This window comes from Phalacrocorax carbo, chromosome 28, assembly GCF_963921805.1.
Source record: "Phalacrocorax carbo chromosome 28, bPhaCar2.1, whole genome shotgun sequence".
NCBI classification, from domain to species: Eukaryota; Metazoa; Chordata; class Aves; order Suliformes; family Phalacrocoracidae; genus Phalacrocorax; species Phalacrocorax carbo.
Window position 1 is genome coordinate 3,776,243 of NC_087540.1, and position 22,264 is coordinate 3,798,506.

Genomic DNA, 22,264 nt, shown 5'->3' on the forward strand with positions numbered 1-22,264 from the left:
ATGGCCATATAAGGGAACGAGGCGCGCTAAGCCCCGCCCCAGCAGAGCCGCCGCCAGGTCCCGCCCCGCCCCCAGCCCGGCGCGGAGGGGGGCGGCGGGGGGGCACCGGGACCGGAACGGGGCGGGGGGGGAACACTTGTGGGGGGGGCAGGGCAGGAGAAGGGGAGCCCATGCGAAGCGTAGGGAGGGGGAAAGTGGTGGGGCACCGGCAGCAGGGAGGGAGGGGGAGCTGCTGTGGGAGGAGGAGATGGGACACAGGGGGGCACGCCGGGAGCACCGGGGGGGGGGAGGGTGGGGGCGATGGTGGGCCCCCCAGGGGTGCAGGGAGCCCCAAGACCCTGGAGCCTCGGTGCTCCGGGGCAAGGGGCGGTGGGTACCCCTGGGCAATGGGTGTCCCGGGGCTGGGGGCGGTGGTGGGCACCCGTCCCCATCACACAGGACCCAGGGCTGCTCTCACGCCTTTTTATTCCACCCCACCATCCTTCTCCCCCCGGCCCAGGGGGTCCGGGGGGTCCCTAGAGCAGCGTGGCCAGCTCGAAGGGCTCAGCGCAGCACCCGCGGGGGCCCAGCTGCTGCCGAGCCACCTCCCTGTGGCGTCGGGACGTTGCCAGCTCCTGGCGCAGGGCCGTGCTGCGTTCCGGCGGGCTGCCCGCCGCCGCCAACGCCTCCGCCGACACCGAGCTCACCGGGGAGGAGGCGTCGCCGGGCTCTGCGGGGAGACAGGCAGCATCCAGCCCAGCTGCATCACCCGCCCCTATGGCCACCCCCAGGGCTGTGGGCGCCAAAGAGCCCTGCCACCCCCTTTTTACCAATTGCCTCGCCCTGGGAAGGACTGGGGACAGGCTCAGGGGGCCGTGACGGTGGGGGGGTCTGGGGGTGCTGTACTCACTTTGCCGCTCCAGGTCATGCAGGGCGATGGTGGAGATGGGCCGGGGAAGGTCCCCGCTGCGGTAGAGCTGCAGCGCCTCGAGGAGGTCTGACTCCAGGGCAAACTCCGCGTCCCACTCATAGTTCTCATCCACCGAGGTGTTCCTCCTGTGGGGACAAGCATCAGGACAGTCCCCACACAGCCACCCCAAGGGATGTGGGGATGCAGGGGGAAGCAGGCAGCAGGCAAAAGGATTGGCAGGGATGCTGTGGGGAGAGCCGGGGTTGTCCACAAGGGCAGGGATGGTGGGGAGGCCATGGGGGTGTCCCCAGGGAGCAGTGGCCGGTATGCCACAGGGGCTGGGAGGCAGTGAGACGGCTCCACGCCACAACATCCCAGCCAAGCCCCATGGGACAAGCTAAGAGCTGCCTTGGCATGAGCTGGCTCATCCCTGGCACCCTGCCTGCAGCTTACCTCTTACCAGCACCGCCGAGGGCTGGATCTGTCCTCACCCTGCCTTCCTCCGCTGCCGCTGAGCCTCCGCTGTGCCAACTGCCCCCATCCCCAAGGGGGGTGCCCAGGCAGTTGCCCCCCAGGGATGGTGCCAGCGAGGGGGGCCGCAGGAAGGAGGCGCTGCCCCGGCCACTGCTCTGGCTGGTCAAACTGCCCCGCGGCAGCTTCTCCAGGGGGGCAGGATCTGGAGGCCTGCCCGGTGCCCAGCCGGGCTCTGTGGTGCCAGCTGAGGGCACAGCTTCAGTCCTGCCACTGCTGGTGGGGAGGCGGTGAGCTGGCTGGGTGGGGGGCCGTGGGCCAGCCCTAGGGCTGGGGGAGCCGGGCCAGGCAGCGCTACCAGGCAGCGAGGCCTTGGCAGGACCCACCGGCAGCCTGGGGGGCTTGAGGAAAGTGGTGACTGGAGGGGAGGTGATGTTGGCACGTGTGTCAATGCAGTCCGGGCAGAGTGTCCGCCCTGTGTGCTGCAGGGAGCCCCCAGCCCCTGGCTGGACAGGCGGGGGGCTGTCGGTGGGCTCTGGCTGGCCAGTGGCATGGCTGGGCTCAGGCGGCTCCTCCAGGGGTGGCCAGTCACCATCGACGCACATCTCCTTGAAGAAGGGCAGGCTCAGGTACTGGAGGATCCCGCTCTGGGCCGGGGGTCCAGCCAGCTGCCGGCTGGGACTGGGGGATGCTGGGGGGCCGAGGGGTGGCTGGGGGGAGCCCTCGAGGGTCAGCGAGTCCCACAGGGTGCTGGCAGTGCTCTGGCAGGGCCCGGCGCTGCCGGGGCTGTTCCGCAGTTCCTCCACGGTGCTGTAAGGCAGAGTTGCGGTGGAGGTCACAGGGCTGAGGTTGATGATGCACAAAGCCGCGGCCTCATCCACGGGGCTACTGCTGCCGTAGCCAAAGTAGCGGCCCTGGCGGTAGCTGGCAGCCTGGGCTCCCTGGTGGGCCCGCCCTGTGGGCCGGGGGCGCAGCAAGACCCCCTTGCGCCAGATGGGCTCCTCCTCCTCCTCTGCAGGCAGCTGGAGGTAGGGCTCAGGCTGTGGCCCTGGGGGGTCCCGCTGGGGGTACGGCTCCGGCTCAGCATAGGGCAGTGCCCCAAAATCACTCTCCTGCAACCGTGTGTCAGTCTCCACCACGAAGCGCCCGTCAGGGCCACGGCAGATCCGCTCCAGGGGTACATGCTCCCCAACGTGGCTCTCGTACACGGCATACCGGGAGCTGGCCCCGGCGATGCTGAGACCCAGGCTGGTGCCAGCCTTCTCACCCCACAGCAGTGTCCGGCGCAGGCTCCGGTAGGGAGACGGCTGTAGCTTCAGCTTCACAGTGCTGTCTGGGCTACCAGAGCCACGAGAATTGCTGTAAGGAAGAAGCAAGGCACTGCAGCACCCCTATCCCAGCCCTAGGCTTGTCCAGCTGCGCCTGTGCTGGCGGTGAGCTCTTGCCGGGCATCTGGCAGCAGCTACCATGACTCTGCAGGTTCAACAGACCTGCTCCTGTGCTTTCTGATCCTTTCTTCAGCTACAGCTCCCCAGAGGGAGCACCCTGGGGGAACCCTACCCCACTCCTAACACCCCTTCTGTGGCCTGCCCTCAGCCAGTGGCGGCGGGGGGGGGGGGCTGTCACCCACCCTGTCCCTGTTCAGTGAGTGAACATGTGGAGCACAATGAGACAGGGAGGGAGCATGATGGGGAGCATGGCAAAGCATGACTTACTGTGGAGGTGGAAGCTTCTTGCTGGGGGAGAAGACGAGTGGTGGATCTGGAAGGTCATGAGAATACAAGGGGATCACACGGCAAGCAACTCAAAGTGATGATGAGGAGACAGTGGCACCACACAGCTCTGCTACCACCCCTGGTGAGCCCCCAGCCCTGGGCTGGCCTGTCCCCTCCCTGGACACCAGGTCCTACCGCCCTGCACAAGGTGCTCTGAGCTCTCCAGGAGCCCTGGGATCCAGGCACCTGCACCCAGCCAGCCGCCTCCTACCTTGCCTTCGCTTCTGGATACGGGCAGCACGCCGGCGGTTCATAATGCAGGCGGCCATGGTGCTGAAGATGACAGCCAAGCTGAGGAAGCAGATCCCCCCGATGACCCCGGCCAGCACTGGCTGTGGAAGGAGCTCCGGCAGCTGGGTGCGAGATGGATATACCTCCATGCCTAGGCCAAACAGGAGACGCTGTCAGAGGCTCGGTTATCCATGGAGCATGCCAGCAGAGCGGGCACAGCCTCCCTCACGTCACCAGCACCACACGGATAAGCAGTAAAGCCTCGTTTCTCTTGCCCCTCGGGACTGGCCTGCCTGCAGGCAGACCTGTTCCCTCTGCCATGCCATGAGCTGGGATGCTCTGTGCAGAGCTCTCCTGCTACTTAGCCCGTGAGACTGAAGTCACACTGGATCTGCAGGGAGCCTTGCTCTGGGCACTTCATCGCCTGGTCTAGCAGTAGGGACACTTGGAGGTAGGAGCAGCATGAAGGGGTGGCTGTTTGGGAAGATCCTAGACCATGCTGGGCACTTTACACCTCTGGCTTCCGTCCCCAGGGCAAGAAGAGCAAGTGGGTGGCAGGCCAAGTCTTACCTGCTGTGGAGACATTCACCGTATTGCTGGGGTCGCTGATGTAGCTGCCAGCAAAGGCCACCAGTCGGAACTCATAGAAGGCGTCCTGGGGGAACAGAGGGCCATTAGCGTTGGCATGATGTCCAGCCAAGCCTCAGCCCACACGGCTGTAGAGCTGAGTGGCTTTATGGCATCACCAGATGCCCCAGCTCCAGGTAGCAGCAACACAGGACATCTGATGCCCTTCCTTGCTGCCTACCCCCAGAGCTGCCCCACAGCCAGGGAGCACCCAGCGAAATTCCCACCTTGATAAGCCCTGGCACGAGGACCTGGGTCTTCGTGCTGGGGATGGAGCGGTCCAGCACCTCCCAGCCGCCCTTGTCCTGCCGCAGCTCCAGCGCGTAGCCGCTCAGCGCCACCGAGAACTGAGCTGGGGGCTCCCACTGCAGCAGGACCCCACGCACAGTCTCGTTGGCGGTCAGAGCCTGTGGTGGGGACAGGAAGACGCGCATGGTCATGGCCGGCAGGTCTGGAGGCACTGTGGTCACTGGGAAGCCTGAGGAGAAAGGGGATGCTGGTGTTGGAGCTGATGCAGGGGGGCAGCAGGTGCATGAGGGCTCTGGGGGGGCGGCGGCTGTTTTGGGGAGCACACAGGCCCCCTCTTACCCCTGGGCACGGAGGTGACGATCTGGCTGAAGGGTCCACTGCCCAGCTTGTTCTGGGCCAGGACGCTGAACTGGTAGCTCACGTCTGGCTGCAGATTCTCCACCAAGAGGTGCTGAGACCCCACCGGCACCGAGAGCGACACCCAGTCCCGATGGGCCCGGGGTGGATGCTTCACCCTGAGGAGATGTGGGACTCGTGAGTACAGAGCTGAGGCCCCAGGTGGGGCACCAGACCCTGCCCACAGCAGGGACTCACAGTGGTGTGTACCAGACGCTGAACCTCTGGAAATAACCTCCATCAAACCCTGGCTCCCAGGAGACGTTGGCTGCCAGCAGGAGCGGGAGCACAGAGACATTGGTGACAGCGTGAGGACTGGTACCTGGCAGGGGAAGCAGAGAGAAGACCTATCAGACTGGGCAGCTCCAACAACAGCCCTGCAGGGCCTTTCCACCCGGTATTGTCCACCCCAGAGCAGCCAAGCACCCATGGGTGATGCCTCTAGGGACCAGTGACTCACCCAGCACGTGGACAGAGGTGGAGGTGCTGACACTGGCCACCTGGTTGGTGGCCGTGCACTCCCAGACCCCATGCTGCTCCTTGACGAGTGGGTGGAAGATGAGGCTGCCATTCGCATCCACCTGGGCGCCGCTATTCCCTGTGCTGCCTACCTGCACGGCGAGGCACGGACATGCTGATGGTGGGCAGCCACCCAGCCCACCCCACTGCAGGGCTCGGACGGCTGCTCTGCAGCAACCCTGCAACACAGCCCCTTGGGGAAAACGGGACGTGATGTGGTCCACCACCCTGGGGCTGGCTGAGGAACTGAGGGGCAGGATTTTGCCCTGGTTTCTTACAGGGCAACAAAAATGAAGTGCCCTGAGCCCCTTCTCCCACAGGAAACAGGAGAGATGGGATCTTGCAGCATCTGCGGGGACATGGACACAGGGAGTGCCGTAAAGGCATGGCCCAGAGGCCAAAAACAGTGTCCGCCTCCCAGGAGGGCTCAGCTGGTTCCCCAGAGCAGCAGCTCCTACCTTCAGCCAGGTGACAGTTGGGGGGGGATCCCCATGGGCCTCACAGGGGACCACCAGCTCCCGGCCCACCTCCTGGAAGTATTCTTCCTTGGGGCGCACTGTGAAGGCAGGGGGGTCCTGGAAGACAGGTAAGCATAGAGTGGGGCTCGGCGGCAGGTGGGATGGGGTGCAGACCCACCGCAGGGCAGGCCGACGGGCACGCAGCATACCCAGGCTTCTCGGCAGAGCGGGGTGGGAGCAGCTTGGCTCGGGCAGCGTGCCCACCTGCCCCGTCTCACCTTCAGCAGCACACGCGTGGGCCGGGACTTGCCAGCGGTGCCATAGCTGTTGTACGGGGTGCATGTGTACACTCCCAGTGCATCGTCGTTCCCCGTCGCAATAACGATGGAGCCGTTTGGTCTCATGGACCAGCCGGGGAGCTGGGAGAGGAGGCTCGGGGTCAGGACGAGGGGCTCGGGAGGGTGAGAAGTCAAGGGAAGGCACAAGTGATGGTACCTTGTCCAGCTCCAGTGGCCGCCCATCCCTTGTCCAGCGGACGGAGAGCAGAGGGGGATTGGCCCTGGTGGGGCAGTGGATCACACCCTGCATCCCCTTGGGCAGGTGGGTTTCTGGGAGCATGGTGGTCACCTGTGCTGGATCTGCAAGGACAAACAGGGTGCTGAGGCCTGCGTGAGGGTGGCAGGGGGCTGGGGTCCCTGTGGCAACTGAAGGGGCACCCCCTTCCCACCACGGCCTGCGGAGACCCCCTCAGTGGATGGCTCAGCAGGGCCTTTTCGCAAGCAAAGCTGGTGACAGCATGGCCGAGGACTGCAAGGGGCTGCAGGGCTCCTACACAGCACTGTGATGAAGGCTGAGGCAGAAGGCGGCTTCCACAGCCCGTTGCTGGGGGTGCAAGTGTATTTGCCAGCATCGTCGGGGGTTGTTCGCTGGAGCAATAGACTCCCATCCACGAGGACACGGACCCGAGCCTGGAGGCGGCTGCAAGCGGAGGGCAGTGGTGAGTGGCACGGCTGGGACTGTCCCCAGTGTCCCAGGATGAGTGAACCCCGCCGCCATGCACCCAGCCACCCCATTGTGCTCAGATCCAGGCTCTGCAGGGCTACAGCAGCCTGCTGGCCCCAGCAGCACTGGCAGGAACCCCCCGCTGCCTCAGTGCCATCCCCATCCCTGCTGTACCTGAGGTGGAAGACGTTGCTGCTGCCCTGGAACCAGGTGTAGGTGAGGTTTCCTGGGTATGCCTCTGCCTGGCACACCAGAAAGGCATCTTGGGAGACGTTAACGGTGACATTCTGGGGTGGCACCACGATGACGGGTGGCCCTGCAGTGGGGAGCAGAGGGAATGGTGAGGGCTGAGGTCAGGGGACGGCCCCAGCTGCTCCCAAAGCCTGTCATACCTGTGCCTGCCCCAAAACCAACACCCACGTCAAGGCTCCCTCCATGCCCTGCAGCAGCACCCCGTGGGCTGGCCCATGTGGCCAGGGCCAGGACAGCACCCACCCTTACCCTGCACAAGCACGCGGGTGGTGTGGGTGATGACGCCCTCCTTGCTGGAAGCATGGCAGGTATAGGTGCCTGCGCTGGCGCGCTCCACGACAGCGATGCTCAGCGTCCCGTTCCTCACCTGCAACAGCACCAGGCGCATGGCACGGCCACCAAGGGACAGAACACCCTCAGGAACATGGCACCGTGGGCAGGGCCGGTGGCAGGAGATGGGTGCCACCACAGTGGGGACAGGCACTCGCTCTGCAGCCAAGCAGAGTCGCATTGCTCTGCACACCTCGCTGCCACACGAGACCCTGACCAAGTTGGGGGGTAACCAGTGGTTTGCTGTCCTCACCTGCACCGTGTTCCCGCTCTGGACAGCCAGGTCACTCCTCTTCCAGATGACAACGGGCTGGGGGTTGCCAACAGCCGTGCAGGTAAGGCTCAGCGTATCCCGGTCCCGCACCTCCACAAAGGCAGGGGGGGTCTCCAGGAAGGTGGGAGGTGCTGTAAAGACAAGTCCAGACCCTCACCCCGAGATGCAGCTCAGCTGGTCTTGGAAGACCAGTGGATCCAGTCCCAGTCCTCAGAGATCTTGGCTGGTGCTGGGCAGAGCAGTGACTGAGGGTAGGATCAACCAGTACCATTGACGGTGAGGTGGATCCAGGTGCCGTTCTGGAAGTCGGCGTCGGTGCTGTGCCGGTCGAGGAAGAGCACACGGCACTCGTACCAGCCTTGGTCCTCGGCACGCAGGAGGTCGATGCGCAATGAGGCGCCCTCCTCAATCCGCACGCGACCTGCACACCCAGAAGCGGCCGTCGCGGCCAGCGCTGCCGGCTCAGGGGCAGCCGTGTCCCCAGGCCACCCACCTCCCCGGGGCGCCCGCCCACGAAGTACTCGCCCCCGCAGCAGGCTCATCAGCCTCCCTGGGGAACGGGGCCGACTGGCCCACTTGGCAGCAGCAGGGTCTGCCCACACGGCCAAGCCAGCTCAGCCTCCTGCCTCAGCTGGCGCCCGGGGGGCTGGGAACCGCCACAGGACAAAAGCCAGGCGGCCGTGCTGCAGCGGAGGTTGGTCACACCGACATTTAGCACTGCACCTCCTGCTACTGTCAGAGAAACAGGGGAGGCCGTGATGGTGGGCTCTGCCACCCAACCCCGCGCAGTGGGACCTCATCAGGGAAGCTCCAGCCCCTAGCAAGGTGGGTCCCTGTGCCCTGAGCATTGCTCCCAGCAGCTGGGCAAGAGCGCTGATCCCACTGTACCCTCCTCAGCTGCCAGCCTGCTTGCAAAATCCTTCCCCACACCCTTCCCCCTTGCCTTTCCGGGACTGCTCCCCTGCAGCCTCAGATGCCCTTTCCCTGGGGAGCCCCCCCGCCGTCTCACCCTTAGGAGTCCTGCTAAGCCCCAGGCAAACCTGCACCATGCCCCCTCCCCACTGCACTGGGGGTGGGTATGTGCGTGTCAGGGCAAACCCCTCGCCCAGCTCGCAGGGACAAGCGCTGCAGCCCCCTTGAGGGGCATGGCAGCAGGGGGCTCTCCTGGGCCCCCACCCCAAGCAGGCAGTGGCCCCACGCCCTCTTTGATGAGAAGGAGGATAAGGGCACAAAGCAACAGCGAGCACAGCCTTTTAATCCCCGGGGCTATTATCAGAGCCATAATCGGCTCAGGCGTGCAGCAGGCAATTGGCTCAGCCGCAGCTGGGGTGCGCAGCCAGCAGCACCCACTGCCCCAGCACCCTGGGGCTATGTGCCCCTGACCCCGCTTGCAGGCATCCATGGCCTGGAGAGCTGCTCCAGGCTAGGGATGAGGATTTAGCCCCAGGCGTGCCATTGCCTGGGGTGGTCTTGCTCCCAGCACGCTGTGGCAGGGCCACAGACGCAGCAGTGGCAGCACTGCATGCAGCTCTTGGCACTGGAGTGGCCCATGATGCTCCTGTCAACATCTCAGCGCTCCCCAGGAGCAACATCTTCCTGAAGAGTTTCCAACAAAGCGAGTTTGGCAGAACCGTCCCCACCCCCCAGTCAGCTCTGTACCGGAGCTCAGTGTCACGGGTGCCACCGGAGCCCGGTCCCAGCACCATCTGGGTGCTACTGGCAGCAGGAGGCTGCACCCACCAGACAAGCCTGTCAAGGAGGAGGAGTAGGAGCCACAGCGGTGGGACCTGAGCAGGCTGGTTTGAGCGCAAAGTCCAGGTGGTTGAGGGACAGGATCACACACCGAGTGCTGGGGCCACGCAGCGCTGTGCGAGCCCAGCACACAAACACGTGCAAACGCTTCCCAACAGTGCCCAGAGCTCCTTCCGGCTACTGCAGCCACCCACCACAGCTCCCACCCCTCCTGCCGCCCCCCATAGCCAGCTCCAGCACAGACCCGTGGTGTCTCCTGCAGCAGCAGATGCTGGGGACAGACGGACGTATCTGGGTGCCTCTGGCAGCAACCCTCACTCGGAGCACAAAGCAACTCCCCAAGCAAACCTTGAAGACAAGGTGGGTGGCTGGAACAGTGAGAGGGATGGGAGCGTCCCGTGAGCAAAACACCCGTGGGACAAGGGGCCCGCCCCCCCTCGCCCCAGAGCCGGGTCCCTCACAGAGCCCCAGGGAGCAGGGAAGCTGCAGGTAACCCTATCCCTGCCTGCAGCTGCCAGCTCACAGCCCCCAGAGCCGGGTGGGAGCAGCAGGCTCCTGAACAAAGGTCCCTTTGGAAGGAATCAGAGGGCCCTGGGGACACCCCCCAGCCTCCCCCTAATCCCCCGTGCTGGCCCCAGCCCCCTCCTCCTCTTCCACCACCCAGCCGATAACAAAACCTCCGCTGCCCTCCAGACCAGCATCCCCCAGTGCCTGGCAACCACCATTCAGAGGGACACAAAGGGGGCTGCAGCCCCAGCCGCCTGTGCTTGCTGTCGTGGATGGGGTAGCTGAGCAGGCAGCCAGGCCAAGGACCACCGGCCCTGCTCTAGGCCAGCTGATGGCAGGGGACAGTGGCCTATGACACTGTGGGGAACAGTGGCACCTGGGGGAGAGCTGACCCCATTTACCCCAGCAACCCAAGGGCTCTCACAGAGGTAGCTGCAGCCCACCCCATCCCCAGGGTGCCCCAAATTGTCCAAGGAGGGATGTGGGTGACAGCAGCAGGGGCTCCCCAGCCTCTCTGGGTGACACCTCATCTGCTCTGCCTGGGAATGGCCAGAAGCAGGGGCTGCCCTCGCCCTTATTTTGCACCCGCAGCCCCTGCCCTTCCCCCCATCCCTTCCCAGCTCCCCAGAGGATTGAAAACAAGCCGCCCTGCTGCCATGGTGACAGCCACCAGCCCCCCTGCCCACCCACCTTGCCCTCATTACTGCCACCAGACCCCTTCCCCCAGCACATCCCCTCCAGCACTGATCCGGGAGCAGCCCACCCTGCTCCCACAGCCCCCCAGGACTTCGCTGGCAGCAGGGACAAAGGGGAGGGCTGAGGGCAGCGCAGGCAGGAGCAGGCAGGATGCTGCCAGGCCCTTGCTGGGTAACCCGAGCTCCTGCATCAGAGGGGCCTGCGATGCTGGGCTTAGGTAACAGGAGCCCAGCCCGGGCCTCCTGCAAAAGCAGGTGCCTTGTCATCGCCAGAGGGTTTGTTGTCACCGTAGGTCCCACTGAGCCAGCTCGGGGCTGGCTGTGGAGCAAAGGCGTTCCTGCACACAGGCTGGCAGCGGGGAGAGGCCTGGGTGTGCCCCAAAATCGGCATTCGGCACAGCCTGAGAAGCAGCAGCATTGCTCTGCCTGGGGCCAGGCAGGAGAGGGGTTGGCTCAAACCTCAGCCTGCCATGCATTTTTTTTTAGGCAAGGGCTGGTTTTGCAGCAGGGGAAGGCTCCTGACCTAGGCACAATCTGGCGCTCCAGCTCTCCCCATCCTGTCCCGTGGGAAGATTTTGGTGTGTTGCTGCCACAGGCTGTCGGGCTGGGCTCAGCCCAAAACACCGGCCAGCTGCCAGGCCTTCCCCCGCTCCCCAGCCATCCCCATCCTTGAGGGACACTCCGTTGTCTTCACCTCCATGCTTGCATGGATCCTCTCACAGGGATCCCTCAAGGTCTGGCACCACTTCTCTTTAAATATCCCGTAGAGACAAGAATATCCCTCTCCCACGCCACAGCCCTTCCCCAGTGCAGCTTTGCTCCAAATCCCAGCCAACCCAGCACCAGCAATTACTGGCTTTGCCAAAATCCCCTCCCCAGCCTCAACCTTCAAGCAACCTGCACAGGCCGAGGTGTCAGCATGGCAGTGCCTGGGCGCCTGTGGCCTCTGGCATGGGGCATCCTGGTGTCACCAGCCCCAGCCTGGCACGGCAGGCAGGACGGGAGAGCCAGGGCAGCGCGGCGGGCATTACCACCGTGCTGCAGCCTGGGCACAGGCAGGTGGGCACTCAGCTGTCCCCATTCCCAACTGGGTAGTGCTGGGGGAGGTCCCAACAGCCAGAGGCTATGGTGATGGGAGCAAAGGCTGGCGTGGAGCCTCCCACCTGGGGAGCTTCTCCCACCCTCTGTCCTGGTGGGGATCCTGCCCGCTGCTGAGTTGGGCCAGGGGACTGCGTCTCCCCTGCAAGCTGGGGGTCCACATCCCTTCTGCCTGCTACTCCAGACATCCCTGGAGCTGCTGCACAATGAGGGGGCTCTGCCCTGCCACAGGGCCCTCCCCCAGTCCCACAACATCCCCTTCTGCCACCCGGGCAGAGGGAGAGCCCTGCGCTTCACCCACCACCCCGGGAGCATGATTAATGCAGTCTGACAGCAGCAGCCCTCGGCTGGGGCCCAGCCAAGGAGAGCTGGGACGCAGGACACCGAACCAGCCTGGCCAGCCTCACGTGCTGCCCTGGGCCAGTCCCAGCCCAGGGGCTGGGGCCAGGAGGGCCTCCCAGGACCCCAAAGCCACCCACCGCTGTGGGACTTACCGATGTACTCTGGGTCCACCCGTGGCGAGTAGAGCCCGAACTTGATGAAGATGGGGAGGACAAAGCCAAAGCGGACCCACTCGATCACGTAGAGAGGGGGACGGGCGTCGTGGGTGTCCAGGAGGTCGCAGCCCAGCACCGTGCTCTCCCCGACTCGCCCCACCACGGCTCGGGACTCGCTCTGGCCGCTGCCTGCTGGGACCAAGGCAGGAGAGCTGAGGCCCGCCGGCGGCACCGGGCAGGACGGCACCCGGCTCCTCGCCTCCCCTAGCCGCGGACCCCCTTCCCAACCGGCGGCACTGGCCCCACAGCGGCGGGAGCGGCACCACGTGCACTGTCCCCGCCGCCACCCGCCTTCCGGGGACCCGGCACCGGCCCGACCGGCCCCGCCGGCAGCACCGGCCGCTCCCGCCCGTGCCCCGGGCTCCCCCGCCGCCCCGGCTGGGACGGTGGACCCTTACCCTCAGCGCCAGCGCCGGCGAGCAGGCTGAGGACGGCGGCGCGCAGCCACCACCGCATAGCCCAGGCACCCCCTCAGGCGGCCCCGGCGGGACGGGACCGAGCGGCGGCGGGTCGCCGGGAGCCAGCAGTTGGTCACCGGGAGCCGTCGCCTCAGGGCCCGCGGACTGCCGGGCTCCACCGGGCTGCCCACGGCGCACCGGCCCCGGGCGGCGGGCGCTGGCGGCTCCACGTCCCGCCGCTCCTCATACCCGCCCCACGGAGGTTCGGTCCGGCCCCCGGCGCCGGCCGGCCGCAAACAAACCCGCGGCGCCGGGAGGGGCCGCCACAGTCCCCACCCCCAGGCCACACCCCAGGCCACACCCCGGGCCCCGCCCCCGAAGCCCCGCCCCGCCCGTTGCCAAGGGAACAGCCAATCGCGAGCCCAACGCCGGGCGCCCCCGAGGCGACCAATGGCAGAGCGGGGCAGAGGGAGCCGCGAGGGCTGCTGGGAGTTGTAGTTCCGGCTGGAGGCGAGGGAGCCGCGGGCGGGGGCACAGCGCTGCGAGGTGCGGGGGTGTGCCATAGCCCCCCCCCAACCCCCCACCCCCCGGGACACGGGCACGGGACGTGTGCGGGACAGGGTATGTGTGACCAGGTGTGCCTGCATGCTGCCTGGCCGGGAGCATCGGCAACGCACGGCAGCCACCCGGGGCTACTGCAGGCTGAGCCCTGCTCTGCGAGCTGTGCCGAGCCATGCCAAGCCCTGCCCTGCCATATCGCACCGTATCATTCCATGCCAAGCCACGCCATGCCGTGCCAAGGTCATGCCAGGGCTCCTCACCTGCCCTTCCCCACCCCAGCCATCACCCCTAATCCCATCCTAAATGCAGCCCTGGCATGGCAGTGGCCACCAGTGTAGCGTCCCCATCCCGCCAGGCTGAGCCAGAGCTGGACTGCCCACCAGGCTGGGGGCTCCAGAAGGTATCCTGGGACAGGGGCTGACCAGGGAGGGGACACCTCCCGCGTCCAGTCACCATGATGGAGCCCAGCATCAAGGGCTGAGCATGGCGATGCTGAACTACATGTGTTGTGCTGGGCCCTGCTCTGTGGCACCGCCAACTCGTGGGAGCAGCGCTGAGCAGTGGCTCGGTGATGCTGGGGCAGACCTGACCGTCCTGGCCCCCCCTTCCCTGGGGCAGGGGGGTCTGTGGTCCCCCCCGTTGGCCCAGCCTGGCCCGGCCCGGCCCGGCCCCCTGAGCCTGGGGGACTATTAAGGACAGAGCTAAAGTAAGAGGAGTTAAAGCAAATAATTCTGTGGTTAAGCTGCTTTTCTGCATCTCATGGGCCCATGTGAGTCCTGCGGCTCCTGCAGGCTTAGGTGCTGCAGCTGGACGGCGCTGCCCCATCCCTGTTGTGCCCATCCTCATCATCTCCAACCCCCCCATCCCTGTCCCCAGTGCAGGGCTGGGGCCCCCCCAGCCACTTGTGCCCCAGGCAAGGGGTGGAGGCAGAGCCAAGCACCCCTGGAGGGCCCCACATCCTGGTGTGGTGTCACAGCCCACCAGAGCCACGGCATTGCTCATGGGACATGGGTGCTTCCTGAATCCCCACTGGGGAAGGGCCATGGGGCGCTGGGCAGAGCTGGGGGCTGCTTTCTACCCCCTGATATTTGGAGTGCCCCACACCCTGCAGTGAAGACCCCCTTGCAGTCCCCTCCTCCTGCTGTCCCGCACTGGTCCCATCCCAAACCCTGCAGGAGGAGACGGGTCCAGGACCAGGGTACAGCTGGGTACTACAGCTGCCCCAAGACAGTCAGTTGCCCCCAGCCATGGCTGTGAGCAGGGTACAGCCATTTGTCAGTGGCGCCTGGTGCCACCATTCTGGTGCTTCGTTCCTGAGAGAAGATGACAACATTTTGGGGTGTTGGAGCAAGGTTTGAGGGCCACGGAGCTGCCTGGCAGAGCCAATGGCTCTGCCAACCCAGGGCACGGACACAGCGCTCATGCCCAGTGAGCACCAGGCACTCCCAGGCATGTGCCACACACCCGGGAACAGGGACGGTGATGCTTCTTGCACTTAGGATTTAAATGCCACCAAGGTTAGGAGCAGCTGAGAAGAGATTTTCAGGATTGGACTTTTGGACAGAGATGCCTAAATTCCATCTAAGCTTCACTTTAAGCATCAACGTCCCGGGCCAGCCCCCATGTGCTGACGTGGCTGCCACCTTTCACGTGGCATCACCGCTTTGGCGGGCAACCAGCTCCACGGCCTGCCTGCCAGTGCCTGAAGCAGAGCCACTTGCGCTCCCCAAGGGCCGAGGCCAGGCAGAGACTCGAGAGCCAGGACCCCCTGCACCCCGGGGTGTGGCTGCTGACCAAGCCGGGTGGCACAGTGGGATGGCAGGGAGCCCAGCAGAGCTGTGAGCATGTGTGCTGCCCACCAGTTCCCCACACACAGCCCTGGAGAGAAGCCACAGGAGAGTCCTTTAATGCAGAAAAGGACAGATGGCAGCACCTTGGGGCTGGGAAAGGCCCTCCTCCTTTTTGGAGTGACCGTCTCCATTGAACCTGTCCGGCACACGCTGCCCTGGGGAGATGGTCACGCTCACGCCTCCTCACTGTCCTCCCCAGCGCTGTGGTGCGGCAGATCCCACGGGTGAGCTGGGCTTTGGGACCTGCAGCTCCCCTACTGCTCGCTGCAGCCGGCACACCACCGGCTGTGGCCCCGGTGTGGCATGGGGAGCCCCTCCGGGGGGGGGAGTGACATAGAGACAGGACTCCCTGCTGTGGGGCTGCACCTACCAAATGCGCTGGCAGAACTGAATCACGGCTTGCTCCTGCTCCCGCGTCTCGATGGAGCCAGGCCGCAGCCGCCGGACCTCCCGGATGGCATCGCCGCCACTCATCTTCTGCGCCTTCGCCAGGTAGCAGGCCAGCATGGTGCCCGTCCGGCCGTGTCCCAGCAGGCAGTGCACCGCCACAGCCTGGCCAGCAGCAGCACACCGGCAGCTGGCACGGGCACGGAGGGATGCGGGTGTCCCTGCTGTGGCCTCCCCCCGTGCTCACCAGCATCACCCCTTGGTGTTGCTACCCTTGGTGTTGTCCCCTCAGTGTAACCTCTCCCTGGGTGTCACCCCCCTGCAGTGTCGCCCCCCTCTGTGCTGCCTCCCCAGTGCGATGTGCGCCCCGCCATACCTCCCTGCGGGCATTGGCCTCCTCCACCAGCTGCAGGAAGCTCTGGATCTGCTCGGGTGTCGGGGGGCTGAAGTCGGGCACACGAAGCCGGTGGAGCTGGACCGCGGGGCAGCAGCCGTGGTGCGGGGGCGCCCGCTCTGACAGCGACACCAGGTGCCGCACGCCCTGGCGCAGCAGGAACCGGTAGTGCCCCGGCTCCCGTGGCATGGCCAGGCCCGCCAGCTGCCCCTCCACCACCCACGAGAAGTTGGGGGGCTCCGATGCCCCCATCGCCTGCAGGGACCAGCACCGTGGGCCTGTGCTGCCCCGTGTTCCCTGGAGACGGCTGCTCTGGGGACCCTGGCCGGGACAGACCCCTGGCAGGCTGCTGCCAGCACCCCTGGGACCCCACCCACACTTCAGCCCCCCACAGGAGACCACGAGCAGACACCCCCAGGAACCCCGGGCCAGGCCCTTGGCACCCCCAGTTCAGCCCCCCCCCCCCGCCCCGGAACTCCCTGACCGGGCCCCCAGGACCACCCCAGCGGAGGACGCGGCCAGGCCCCAGGACCCCCAGGAGAGGCCCCCCTCCCCCCTCCCCGGCAGCCCGTTCCCGAGATCCCCGGGCCCGTCCCCCCGACCAGGCCCGTCCTCCAGACCAGGCCCGTCACCCCCGGCAGCCCCGCACCGGCCGGAGCCGCCCGTAGGCCGGAGGGCCCGGCCCCGGCCCCGCGCTCGGCCCCGGCCCGGCCGATCCCCGCAGGCCGCCGCAGCGGGCCCAGGCCCCTCCCGACCCGCCTTACCGGGGAGGGCGGGCGGCGGCGCCGGAGCGTGGCCCGGGGAGAGGCTGCAGAGAGCGGCGGCGCGGGCTGGGAAGGAGCGTCCGTCAGCGGCGGGGACGCGCCGGCCGCCGGAACACGGGGCTGCGCCCCCGGGAGAGCCGGGACTGCACCCCCCGGGGGAGCCGGGACTGCACCCCCTGGGGGAGCCGGGACTGCACCCCCTGGGGGCTCCGGAACTGCATCCCCGGGGCCCGGGACTGCAGCCCCTGGGGGCTCCGGGACTGCACCCCCCGGGGGAGCCGGGACTGCATCCCCCGGGGGAGCCGGGACTGCACCCCCCGGGGGAGCCGGGACTGCACCCCCTGGGAGAGCCGGGACTGCACCCCCTGGGGGAGCCGGGACTGCACCCCCCGGGAGAGCCGGGACTGCACCCCCCGGGAGAGCCGGGACTGCACCCCCTGGGGGAGCCGGGACTGCACCCCCCGGGAGAGCCGGGACTGCACCCCCTGGGGGAGCCGGGACTGCACCCCCTGGGGGAGCCGGGACTGCACCCCCTGGGGGAGCCGGGACTGCAGCCCCTGGGGGCTCCGGGACTGCACCCCCCGGGGGAGCCGGGACTGCACCCCCTGGGGGCTCCGGGACTGCACCCCCCGGGGGAGCCGGGACTGCACCCCCCGGGGGAGCCGGGACTGCACCTCCCGGGGGAGCCGGGACTGCACCCCCTGGGGGAGCCGGGACTGCAGCCCCTGGGGGCTCCGGGACTGCACCCCCCGGGGGAGCCGGGACTGCACCCCCTGGGGGAGCCGGGACTGCAGCCCCTGGGGGCTCCGGGACTGCACCCCCCGGGGGAGCCGGGACTGCACCCCCTGGGGGCTCCGGGACTGCACCCCCCGGGGGAGCCGGGACTGCACCCCCCGGGGGAGCCGGGACTGCACCCCCCGGGGGAGCCGGGACTGCACCTCCCGGGGGAGCCGGGACTGCACCCCCCGGGGGAGCCGGGACTGCACCTCCCGGGGGAGCCGGGACTGCACCCCCTGGGGGCTCCGGGACTGCAGCCCCTGGGGGCTCCGGGACTGCACCCCCCGGGGGAGCCGGGACTGCACCCCCCGGGGGAGCCGGGACTGCACCTCCCGGGGGAGCCGGGACTGCACCCCCTGGGGGCTCCGGGACTGCACCCCCTGGGGGGTCCGGGACTGCACCCCCCGGGGGAGCCGGGACTGCACCCCCCGGGAGAGCCGGGACAGCACCCCCCGGGGGAGCCGGGACTGCACCCCCCGGGAGAGCCGGGACAGCACCCCCCGGGGGAGCCGGGACTGCACCCCCCGGGGGAGCCGGGACTGCATCCCCGGGGGAGCCGGGACTGCACCCCCCGGGGGAGCCGGGACTGCACCCACCGGGGGAACCGGGACTGCACCCCCTGGGGCCCGGGACTGCACCCACCGGGGGCTCCGGGACTGCACCCCCCGGGAGAGCCGGGACAGCACCCCCCGGGGGAGCCGGGACTGCACCCCCCGGGGGCTCCGGAACTGCATCCCCCGGGGGAGCCGGGACTGCACCCCCCGGGGGAGCCGGGACTGCACCCCCTGGGGCCCGGGACTGCACCCCCCGGGGGAGCCGGGACTGCACCCCCCGGGGGAGCCGGGACTGCACCCCCCGGGGGAGCCGGGACTGCACCTCCCGGGGGAGCCGGGACTGCACCCCCTGGGGGCTCCGGGACTGCACCCCCTGGGGGGTCCGGGACTGCACCCCCCGGGGGAGCCGGGACTGCACCCCCCGGGAGAGCCGGGACAGCACCCCCCGGGGGAGCCGGGACTGCACCCCCCGGGAGAGCCGGGACAGCACCCCCCGGGGGAGCCGGGACTGCACCCCCCGGGGGAGCCGGGACAGCACCCCCCGGGGGAGCCGGGACTGCACCCCCTGGGGGCTCCGGGACTGCAGCCCCTGGGGGCTCCGGGACTGCACCCCCCGGGGGAGCCGGGACTGCACCCCCCGGGAGAGCCGGGACTGCACCCCCTGGGGGCTCCGGGACTGCACCCCCCGGGGGAGCCGGGACTGCATCCCCGGGGCCCGGGACTGCACCCCCCGGGGGAGCCGGGACTGCACCCCCTGGGGGCTCCGGGACTGCACCCCCCCCGGGGGAGCCGGGACTGCACCCCCCGGGGGAGCCGGGACTGCACCCCCTGGGGGCTCCGGAACTGCATCCCCGGGGCCCGGGACTGCAGCCCCTGGGGGCTCCGGGACTGCAGCCCCTGGGGGAGCCGGGACTGCACCCCCCGGGGGCTCCGGGACTGCACCTCCCGGAGGAACCGGGGCTGCACCCCCCAAGGGAACCGGGACTGCACCCCCCGGGGGAGCCGGGACTGCACCCCCAGGGGGAACCGGGACTGCACCCCCTGGGGGAACCGGGACTGCACCCACCGGGGGAGCCGGGACTGCATCCCCGGGCCCGGGACTGCACCCCCTGGGGGAGCCGGGACTGCACCCCCCGGGGGAGCCGGGACTGCACCCCCCCGGGGGCTCCGGGACTGCACCCCCCGGGGGAGCCGGGACTGCACCCCCTGGGGGCTCCGGAACTGCATCCCCGGGGCCCGGGACTGCAGCCCCTGGGGGCTCCGGGACTGCACCCCCCGGGGGACCCGGGACTGCACCTCCCGGAGGAACCGGGACTGCACCCACCGGGGGAGCCGGGACTGCATCCCCTGGGGGCTCCGGGACTGCACCCACCGGGGGCTCCGGGACTGCACCCCCCCGGGGGCTCCGGGACTGCACCCCCCGGGGGCTCCGGGACTGCACCCCCCGGGGGAACCGGGACTGCACCCCCCGGGGGAGCCGGGACTGCACCCCCCCGGGGGCTCCGGGACTGCACCCACCGGGGGAGCCGGGACTGCACCCCCCGGGGGAGCCGGGACTGCACCCCCTGGGGGCTCCGGAACTGCACCCACCGGGGGAACGGGGACTGCACCCCCCGGGGGCTCCGGGACTGCACCCCCCGGGGGAACCGGGACTGCACCCCCCGGGGGAACCAGGGCTGCACCCCCCAAGGGAACCGGGACTGCACCCCCCGGGGGAACCGGGACTGCACCCCCCGGGGGAACCAGGGCTGCACCCCCCAAGGGAACCGGGACTGCACCCCCCGGGGGCTCCGGGACTGCACCTCCCGGAGGAACCGGGGCTGCACCCCCCAAGGGAACCGGGACTGCACCCCCCAAGGGAACCGGGGCTGCAACCCCCGAGGGAACCGGGACTGCACCCCCTGGGGGCTCCGGGACTGCAGCCCCTGGGGGCTCCGGGACTGCACCCCCCGGGGGAGCCGGGACTGCACCCCCCGGGAGAGCCGGGACAGCACCCCCCGGGGGAGCCGGGACTGCACCCCCCGGGGGAACCGGGACTGCACCCCCCGGGGGCTCCGGGACTGCACCCCCCGGGGGCTCCGGGACTGCATCCCCGGGGCCCGGGACTGCACCCCCCGGGGGCTCCGGAACTGCATCCCCGGGGCCCGGGACTGCACCCCCCGGGGGAGCCGGGACTGCACCCCCCGGGGGAGCCGGGACTGCACCCCCTGGGGGCTCCGGGACTGCACCCCCCGGGGGAGCCGGACTGCATCCCCGGGGCCCGGGACTGCACCCCCCGGGGGAGCCGGGACTGCACCCCCTGGGGGCTCCGGAACTGCATCCCCGGGGCCCGGGACTGCAGCCCCTGGGGGCTCCGGGACTGCACCCCCCGGGGGAGCCGGGACTGCACCCCCCGGGAGAGCCGGGACAGCACCCCCCGGGGGAGCCGGGACTGCACCCCCCGGGGGAACCGGGACTGCACCCCCCGGGGGAGCCGGGACTGCACCCCCCGGGGGCTCCGGGACTGCATCCCCGGGGCCCGGGACTGCACCCCCCGGGGGCTCCGGAACTGCATCCCCGGGGCCCGGGACTGCACCCCCCGGGGGAGCCGGGACTGCACCCCCCGGGGGAGCCGGGACTGCACCCCCTGGGGGCTCCGGGACTGCACCCCCCGGGGGAGCCGGACTGCATCCCCGGGGCCCGGGACTGCACCCCCCGGGGGAGCCGGGACTGCACCCCCTGGGGGCTCCGGAACTGCATCCCCGGGGCCCGGGACTGCAGCCCCTGGGGGCTCCGGGACTGCACCCCCCGGGGGAACCGGGACTGCACCCCCCGGGGGAACCGGGACTACACCCCCCGGGGGAACCGGGACTACACCCCCCGGGGGAGCCGGGACTGCACCCCCTGGGGGCTCCGGAACTGCACCCCCCGGGGGAGCCGGGACTGCACCCCCCGGGGGAGCCGGGACTGCATCCCCGGGGCCCGGGACTGCACCCCCCAAGGGAACCGGGACTGCACCCCCCGGGGGAGCCGGGACTGCACCCCCTGGGGGCTCCGGGACTGCATCCCCGGGGCCCGGGACTGCACCCCCCGGGGGAGCCGGGACTGCACCCCCCGGGGGAGCCGGGACTGCACCCCCTGGGGGCTCCGGGACTGCACCCCCCGGGGGAGCCGGGACTGCAGCCCCTGGGGGCTCCGGAACTGCATCCCCGGGGCCCGGGACTGCAGCCCCTGGGGGCTCCGGGACTGCACCCCCCGGGGGAGCCGGGACTGCACCCCCCGGGGAAGCCGGGACTGCACCCCCCGGGGGAGCCGGGACTGCACTCCCTGGGGGCTCCGGAACTGCACCCACCGGGGGAACGGGGACTGCACCCCCCCGGGGGCTCCGGGACTGCACCCCCCGGGGGCTCCGGGACTGCACCCCCCGGGGGAACCGGGACTGCACCCCCCGGGGGAACCAGGGCTGCACCCCCCAAGGGAACCGGGACTGCACCCCCCGGGGGCTCCGGGACTGCACCTCCCGGAGGAACCGGGGCTGCACCCCCCAAGGGAACCGGGACTGCACCCCCCGGGGGAACAGGGACTGCACCCCTTGGGACCCGGGGCTGCACCCCCCGGGGGAACCGGGACTGCACCCCCTGGGGTCTCCGGGACTGTACCCCCCGGGCGAGCCGGGATTGCACCCCCTGGGGCCCGGGACTGCACCCCCCGGGGGAACCAGGGCTGCACCCCCCAAGGGAACCGGGACTGCACCCCCCGGGGGAGCCGGGACTGCACCCCCCAAGGGAACCGGGACTGCACCCCCCAAGGGAACCGGGGCTGCACCCCCCGGGGGAACCGGGGCTGCAACCCCCGAGGGAACCGGGACTGCACCCCCCGGGGGAACAGGGACTGCACCCCCTGGGACCCGGGACTGCACCCCCCGGGGGAACCGGGACTGCACCCCCTGGGGTCTCCGGGACTGCACCCCCCCCGGGGAGCCGGGACTGCATCCCCGGGGGAACCGGGACAGCACCCCCCGGGGGAACCGGGACTGCACCCCCTGGGGGCTCCGGGACTGCACCCCCCGGGGGAACCGGGACTGCACCCCCTGGGGGCTCCGGGACTGCACCCCCCGGGGGAGCCGGGACTGCACCTCCTGGGGGAACCGGGACTGCACCCCCCGGGGGAACCGGGACTGCACCTCCGGGGCCCGGACTGCACCCCCCGGGGGAACCAGGGCTGCACCCCACAAGGGAACCAGGACTGCACCCCCCAAGGGAACCGGAACTGAACACCTGGGGCCCGGACTGCACCCCCGGGGGGAACCAGGACTGCGTCTCCGGGGGAACCGGGACTACACCCCCCGGGGGAGCCGGGACTGCACCCCCTGGGGCCCGGGACTGCACCCCCAGGGGGAACCGGGACTGCACCCCCGGGGGAACCGGGACACGGGTCTGCACCCGCCCGGCTCCGGCTCTGCTCTGCGGCTGGGGGCTGGCGGCTGCCCAGTGCCGGGCAAGGGAGTGCCCTCTCTCT

At 69.7% G+C, this 22,264-nt stretch overlaps 2 protein-coding genes across 4 annotated transcripts; both read right to left on the reverse strand.

The window, feature by feature from the left end:
• Nucleotides 1–448: 448 nt before the first annotated feature.
• IGSF9 (immunoglobulin superfamily member 9) lies at nucleotides 449–12,811 on the reverse strand. 2 transcript variants are annotated; one of them, XM_064474826.1, is made up of 20 exons: nucleotides 12,481–12,811; nucleotides 12,020–12,211; nucleotides 7,742–7,894; nucleotides 7,453–7,604; nucleotides 7,119–7,236; nucleotides 6,792–6,933; nucleotides 6,448–6,593; nucleotides 6,111–6,253; nucleotides 5,894–6,034; nucleotides 5,616–5,732; nucleotides 5,099–5,249; nucleotides 4,837–4,960; nucleotides 4,582–4,757; nucleotides 4,221–4,471; nucleotides 3,937–4,021; nucleotides 3,347–3,517; nucleotides 3,076–3,121; nucleotides 1,343–2,719; nucleotides 890–1,035; nucleotides 449–709 (listed from the first exon to the last, which is right to left on the reverse strand). In XM_064474826.1, the coding sequence occupies exons 1-20, from the start codon at nucleotides 12,536–12,538 to the stop codon at nucleotides 516–518; spliced, it is 4,083 nt and encodes a 1,360-aa protein (XP_064330896.1). In that variant the 5' UTR covers nucleotides 12,539–12,811; the 3' UTR covers nucleotides 449–515. The 2 variants fall into 2 exon arrangements, with proteins under 2 accessions (XP_064330896.1, XP_064330895.1); XM_064474825.1 differs by having other exon boundaries at nucleotides 12,020–12,214.
• Nucleotides 12,812–14,931: 2,120 nt separating this feature from the next.
• On the reverse strand, nucleotides 14,932–16,608 carry DUSP23 (dual specificity phosphatase 23). 2 transcript variants are annotated; one of them, XM_064474960.1, is made up of 4 exons: nucleotides 16,437–16,608; nucleotides 15,655–15,993; nucleotides 15,262–15,443; nucleotides 14,932–15,092 (listed from the first exon to the last, which is right to left on the reverse strand). In XM_064474960.1, exons 2-4 carry the CDS (start codon nucleotides 15,922–15,924, stop codon nucleotides 15,065–15,067), a joined length of 480 nt encoding a protein of 159 aa, XP_064331030.1. In that variant the 5' UTR covers nucleotides 15,925–15,993; nucleotides 16,437–16,608; the 3' UTR covers nucleotides 14,932–15,064. The 2 variants fall into 2 exon arrangements, with proteins under 2 accessions (XP_064331030.1, XP_064331029.1); XM_064474959.1 differs by having other exon boundaries at nucleotides 15,655–15,927; nucleotides 16,437–16,607.
• Between the last annotated feature and the right edge of the window lie 5,656 nt (nucleotides 16,609–22,264).

Bases quoted from the DNA above. Each gene is read 5' to 3' on its own strand.
- IGSF9 (XM_064474825.1), bottom strand. From the start codon at position 12,538: ATGCGGTGGTGGCTGCGCGCCGCCGTCCTCAGCCTGCTCGCCGGCGCT. The intron at 4,758-4,836 runs GTGAGTCCCTGC...ACATCTCCTCAG, and splicing joins AGCGTCTGGTACACACCACT to GGTGAAGCATCCACCCCGGG. The intron at 3,518-3,936 runs GTAAGACTTGGC...TGTTTGGCCTAG, and splicing joins GGTGAATGTCTCCACAGCAG to GCATGGAGGTATATCCATCT.
- DUSP23 (XM_064474960.1), bottom strand. From the start codon at position 15,924: ATGGGGGCATCGGAGCCCCCCAACTTCTCGTGGGTGGTGGAGGGGCAG. The intron at 15,444-15,654 runs GTATGGCGGGGC...GCTGCTGGCCAG, and splicing joins AGGCCAATGCCCGCAGGGAG to GCTGTGGCGGTGCACTGCCT. The intron at 15,093-15,261 runs GTAGGTGCAGCC...GCCGCACCACAG, and splicing joins CAGTTCTGCCAGCGCATTTG to CGCTGGGGAGGACAGTGAGG.